This window comes from Cariama cristata, unplaced genomic scaffold (assembly GCF_000690535.1).
Source record: "Cariama cristata isolate BGI_N322 unplaced genomic scaffold, ASM69053v1 scaffold29976, whole genome shotgun sequence".
Lineage (NCBI taxonomy): Eukaryota > Metazoa > Chordata > Aves > Cariamiformes > Cariamidae > Cariama > Cariama cristata.
The window spans coordinates 1-6057 of record NW_009620842.1 but is presented as its reverse complement, the minus strand read 5'-3'; the positions used below and the strand labels follow the sequence as shown (position 1 = coordinate 6057).

Below are 6057 nucleotides of genomic sequence, written 5' to 3'. Positions count from 1 at the left end.
GGCTGAGCCCTGCTCTCCCGGGGCGGTCTGCAGGGTGCTCCAGCAGGGAGAAGCGTGGGAGAGAGAAATCTGGGTGCCCCTCGGGTCCCGGTGCGTTCCCCTCATCCCTGTGTCACCATGACCACACCTGATGGTCGCAGACGATGGGGTGGGCGGCTGCGAGGGGCAGGGGGGGCCGGGGGGTCCTCCCCGCCTTCCCCTCCAAACTTTCTCCCAGCCTTCCCCTCCAACCTCGCCTCTCTTCTTTCCAGAACAAAAACCCAGAACTTCTGCCGCAATGAGTACAACCTGACCGGTCTGTGCAACCGTTCCTCCTGCCCGCTGGCAAACTATGCGACCGTCAGGGAGGAGAAAGGTGGGAGTCCGGCAGCCGCAATGAACGACCCCTGGGCTGGGGAGGGGGAAAATACCGCCTGCCTGAGGGCACCCCGGCTCTGAGCGCTCTCCCGCTGTCAGGGACACGCTCGTTCTTTCTCCTGGGGTCACGTTCCTCTTTTCTTCAGGTCGGTGTTACCTGTACATGAAGACGATAGAGCGGGCAGCTTTTCCCCGTCGACTCTGGGAGCGGGTGAGTTAACGAGAGCAGACTGCTAACCAAGCGTGCTCCGAGACGCAGCGGAGGGCAGGGAGCAGTGGGACTCCTCCCAAGAGCAGATGTGTCCCCGTTTTGTTGCCGCTGTGTACCTCAACTCTTTTCCTTTCCCCCACCCCCAGGTCCTGCTAAGCAAGAACTATGAGAAAGCACTGGAAGAGATAGACGAGAACCTCATCTACTGGCCGCGGTTCATCCGACACAAATGCAAGCAGCGATTTACGAAGATCACGCAGTACCTGATCCGCATCCGGAAGCTGACGCTCAAGCGACAGTAAGTGACACAACTAAAAGCGACTGCGGTTTGACTTCTCAAGCTGCCGGTCCACCGAGCCGCTGTCGCTGGCTGTACGCAGAGCCCTCGTGCGCTCAGCTGTTTTCCTGAGGCTTTAGCAGCCTGGTAAATGAACCTGGCTGAAATGGATTTAACTGCGGTGTAGTCTGAGCATATAAATGTACGAAAACTAGTTGCAGCCACATCTCTAGTGACCTAACTGCTGGTTGCTGCCCTGAACGAGGATTTACTCATCTGCTACACAAGAGGCTGACAGATTCACTAACTAGTGCTTGTTGTTCCACGTAGGAGGAAGCTTGTTCCTTTACGCAGAAAGATTGAAAGGCGAGAAAAGAGAAGAGAGGTAATACCGCTCTTTCATCTCACCTCCTGTCTATTGCTTCTGTTCCGCACGTCTCTCAAACAACTGACACAGCTCCTCTTTGCTCCATTAGGAGAAAGCCCTGATTGCCGCTCAGCTGGATAATGCCATTGAGAAGGAATTACTGGAAAGACTGAAACAAGATACAGTAAGGATCACTGCCTTCGGAGCACAGCAGTAAAACTGCTCCCTCTGCCCTCTGTCCTGCTGGTTCTCCAGGGAGGGACAGGGGTGTTGGTGCAAAAGAGAAGCACCCCCTGTTTAGGAGGGGTGGGGCTGACTGCACGCTGCCCTTCTTGAGTGGCTTTGTAACAGGCTGGAGACTTGCTTCCCCAAAACGCAGAGCCCCTCATTTTCTGTACAGGAGTGCGTACTTCAGAATTAGGGAAGGGGCTGAACCACAAGTTCACCCTAGTTCGATACTGCCTCCGTGCAGGCCACGGGCTTTAGATCACCCTACCACCAACGGCTGTCTTCCTCCCATGACTTACAGAAAATCCACATTTTCCTTTTCAGTATGGAGACATTTACAACTTCCCCATTCACGCCTTTGACAAAGCTCTGCAACAGCAAGATGCAGAAAGCGAGAGCGAGTCCGATGCAGAGAAGGAAGAAGAAGATGACGAGGTAAGGCTTTCAGCCACAGCACCACGGTTAATCCTTCCCGCACCCGATGCAGCACCTCCGATTCACCTGCGTGCTGGGCACCAGAGTATGAACGTCGGGGTGAGACGAAGGAGTTAGGAGAGGTGAACTCGGAAAAAGCACACGTGTGCAAGCAGTGGCCTCGATGGCCCTTCTGTGTGAGTCACGACACTGTATTGTGCTCAGTGTGCGTGTACTAGCTTCTGACTTTTATTTCTTGCAGGACATGGATAAAAGAGAGTTTGTGGAAGCAGATGACAGTGACCTCAGCGACTTTGAGGTAGGTGAAGCGTCAGGTATAAACTGTCAGGCTAAGCTGTTTGAAAGTAACCTCCATCCTCTTGGTGTCTCTGGTGATGGGATAAGAGCCAGGAAAATCCGATTTGTGGAACATAATGATACAGTCAGGCTGCACTGTATGCACTACAGCCCAGCTCCTCTGGCTAGCCAGCTGGGAGCCAGGAATGATAAAATGGAATCAGATACACCAGATAATTTTGCAGAAAGAGGAGGTTTCGTTAACACAGCATGCTTTGATGTCACTTTTGTCTGTCTTTCTCAGGACATGGATAAGTTGGAGACAAGTAGTGAAGAGGAGGAAGAAGTAGAGAAGAAAGCCTCACTCGCCAAATCTAAAGGGAAAACTCCCCTGAAAGGACCGGCCAGAAGAAAACGTCCCTACATTGAAATAGAGTATGAAGAAGAAACAGAGCCAGCCACCAAGACAAAAGCAGCCTGACTCCTTCCTGAACCCACGTTTTGTACCGAATGACAGGATTCCAGATCTGTCACTAAAACTCCTTCCAGCTTTCACCACTCTGTGCAGGACCTTCAATAATTACTCCTTTTTCCATACTCTAGACTAATAATTTTCTTTAAGAAAAGAAAGGTTTCTGTCCCGACCCCAGGCAATTGCAGCAAGTTTGTACAACTCCTGCGTGAAGCACAGTTTTAAGGAAGAGGACTCCTCACCTTCTCTACAACCACGCAAGGCTCAGCTTGGACTGTGCTCCAGGAAGGAAACTGGACTGGGGGGCATTGCTGCTTTGTTCTAAAGCTGGAGAAGCACACAAGTGTATCTTGTTTGGGGGAGGTATGGGGCTAACAGGGGTGGGATGAAAAAGACGGTAACTTTAAATAAATAAAAAAATTTACTGTATAAAAAGCACGGTGAGCATTGATCAGCCACACCTCACGTATTCTCTTGCACTTTTCTGATGCATTCCCGTACACGGTTCTCCTCACAGCTGCTGTACACCCCTTCCAGCAGGACCTGAAACAAGAAAAGCATCGGTTTCCAGTGCCTTGGCATGCTCAGGTTTACGGTGTTACCAACCCTCCTCCAGCTATCTGTTGGAAGAGAATTACACAAAGCATATATAGATACCTGGCACTATGCATCAAGTCACTCATCAATTGAGTCAAGTACTAACGTTGAGGTGGGTGGAAATTGATGCTTTCAAAATACTGTGGGACTGAGGAAGCAAGTGAGCTCCTGCATGCACCATGCTGCCCCTTCTAAGGGGGAAGGGATCGGAGATTAATAAGTACTGGGTACCCGGCTCACCTTCACTTGCCCTTCAGAGCAGCGATCCAGCAGGATGAGGCATTCAGTGGCCCCTTGGAGCAAGGCAGCTTTCACTGGCTCTGGCGTTGAACTTTGGTCAGTGTGTACGTCCCAGATCATCTTCAGCAGGGCTTTGAGGAGCACAGGCAGCCTGCATGGCATTCTGCAGAGGGAAACGGCAGCTGTGCTTTACTCTAAATCTTCACAAGCCAGGGGAAAGCACGGCCTTGCTTAGCAGTTCCTAGACACTTCAGGCAGGAGCTGCTAGTTGCCATTTACATGTGGAACAGGATTGTAGCTGGCCTAAGATGAGCAACTGCTTCGGTGATGAGGCTGAAGAAGCCGCTTTGTTCAGTATGCTCACCAGGGGAAGGATGCAGGCCCTGTACACAGAGGTAACTTAGGATAGTGTATCAGGAACGCCGGTCTTTGGGCAGCCTAATTCACAGCACAGGGCTCATTCCACAGTTGTGCCATGCAGAGAACACAGACTTAGTTTTTAGCCAAGCTGGTGCTTCTAGAACAGACAGAAGTCAGATCAAAATGAGGATCCAGCTTTATTTTTGGGCCAGGTTTTTCAGCAAAGCAGTAATACCGGTGATTCCTCCCTGTGACAGATTCTCTAAAATTTCAGGGCCTTTTTCTCAAGCAACAGTAACTTTAGCTCTGAAAGAGTGACAGGATTCAGGACACGCTTGCTACAGTGTTTCACCCCCAGACAGGTACCTGGGCCAAGCGTGCTCTATGGTGCCTTGCAGTGTCTCCAGTATTCCCAGTCGGGCTTCTTCCTCGGGGCCATCAGAGACTTCCAGATACCCTAAGATAACTCGCTCCAGCCTCTTCAGGTGCCGTGCTATCAGGATGCCAAGTCTGCCGACACAAAAGAAACGCACACTGAGAAGGGAGATACATACCAAGGCCAAGTGCCTGCAGGGCTGCAGTTGCTGCTCTCACCTCTGCACAAAGGCAGGCAGGGTCCTGGCATACACCCGCCGCAGCGCAAGGCGATGCTCTGCCTCCATGTGGGTCAGAACCAGCTGCAGCACCTCGTCGCAGGGGGCTGTTGGCCTGGCCTGCTTCTGCTGCCGCTGGGCTCTCTCCAGGATCGGCAGCAGGTCCAGCAGGCACAGCAGTACTGCCTGGTTTGGTGAGAGACCATAAATCTGGGCAATCCTGCTGATGTTCTCTCAAAACACCAGTAACTCCCAACCCCACTGACCACCCACAGCTGCTGCAGTTCACTTGACAGACCTGACTACCTCTACTGTTACCTGCCCTCTTCAGCAAGGCTGCCACTTGGAAGGGGACAGGAGGCAAGAGGTCTTCCCTCTACTTCGATATTTTCCTGAAAACTACCGAGTTACTTTGTCTCTTGGTCACAGGCTTCGGCTAGTAACAGTCTCACTGGGTTACCTGTGAGCAAACAGGTTCTGCCTCCTCACCCCTTAAGCCGGCTATCCCTCGTGGGGCTGATAAGCAATACCGCAAGGCAGATTAAAATGAAGTTCTGCTGTCCTACCTGGATGAGAGGGGCCTCTCGTGAATAGAGGTGGTTGTAAAGGGCATGGTACACAACCTGAGCCCTGTTGAACTGGCACAGATCAGCAGCTGGCTGCAACAACAGAGAACAGGACGCTATTGCCATGCATCATATTCAGCACCCGCTTAACCTAATAAAAGAGAAGAGCCTTCACAAACCCTCACACGTACTGCACGTTAGGAACACTGCTTACAAGAAAGTGAGACAAGGGTTAAACTAACAGGCGTCCAACCCACTCTTCCTTCAAACACCACCACCCACAAAGGGATCCAATTTCTCAAATTCCTTACCACGTTGAGAATGATATGATGCAGGCAGCGCACACCCAGGATTTTATTCTCCTCCCGGTAGTCGTCCGAGAGGAGCAGTGACGGCGGGAGGACACGCTCCAGGTAATGGCTAAGCCAGGGCCGGGTGACATGAGGCAGTGTCCAGGAGAACACATGCTTTGTGGCAGGGTTACGCTTCCAAGTGTCTCTGGAAATACAAACATAAGCTCCATGAACATGGGAACTAACAAATGTTTATATCCTATGCATTTGGGCCTCTCAGCTGACAGTAAGCTCTGACTTATATCCACACACACACCCCTACCCCTTCCCTTACTGGGTATTTGTAAAGCTCTTGGCCCCATATTTATCACCTAACGTCTTGTAATGTCTGAGCTCACATAGTTTCCCAAAAGTTTCCGGCATTTCCTACACAGAGCCCTGCCAAACATACCACCCTCTCCATCGCTGCACTCCCCTTCACACTCACTTGGTTAACTCCTGTTTCAGGAGCCCCATCACTGCTGCAAAATTTCCTTCCTCATCTTCATTCTTTCCTCGAAGGAATTCAGCCACCGACCCGCACCCTGCAGCCTGAACCAGCAATGCCAGCAGCTCCTGTGCCACTGACTGAGACCTCACATCTGTCCAGGGCCTCTCCGCGATATGCGTTGCGGCAAAGATGTAGATGGGTCCCACCACACGGCACAGGATTGGACCCACCACGGGGATGCCCAGAGACTCCTCGGTCTTGGCAGCTTCCAGCTTCACAAGGAGGTGCAGAAACA

At 51.7% G+C, this 6057-nt stretch overlaps 2 protein-coding genes across 2 annotated transcripts; one reads left to right on the top strand and one right to left on the bottom strand.

The window, feature by feature from the left end:
- Positions 1-251: 251 nt before the first annotated feature.
- Positions 252-2719, top strand: MAK16 (MAK16 homolog (S. cerevisiae); the record flags this gene model as incomplete). The annotated part of the gene is made up of 8 exons (XM_009701744.1): positions 252-355; positions 504-568; positions 715-866; positions 1176-1230; positions 1322-1396; positions 1765-1875; positions 2117-2173; positions 2456-2719. Coding segments are annotated over 8 exons (796 nt in total), but the record flags the coding sequence as incomplete, so codon positions are not given.
- A 307-nt stretch (positions 2720-3026) lies between these two features.
- On the bottom strand, positions 3027-6049 carry TTI2 (TELO2 interacting protein 2; the record flags this gene model as incomplete). Its single annotated transcript, XM_009701743.1, has 7 exons — positions 3027-3166; positions 3461-3623; positions 4187-4330; positions 4415-4599; positions 4980-5072; positions 5291-5477; positions 5760-6049. Coding segments are annotated over 7 exons (1143 nt in total), but the record flags the coding sequence as incomplete, so codon positions are not given.
- Positions 6050-6057: the final 8 nt, after the last annotated feature.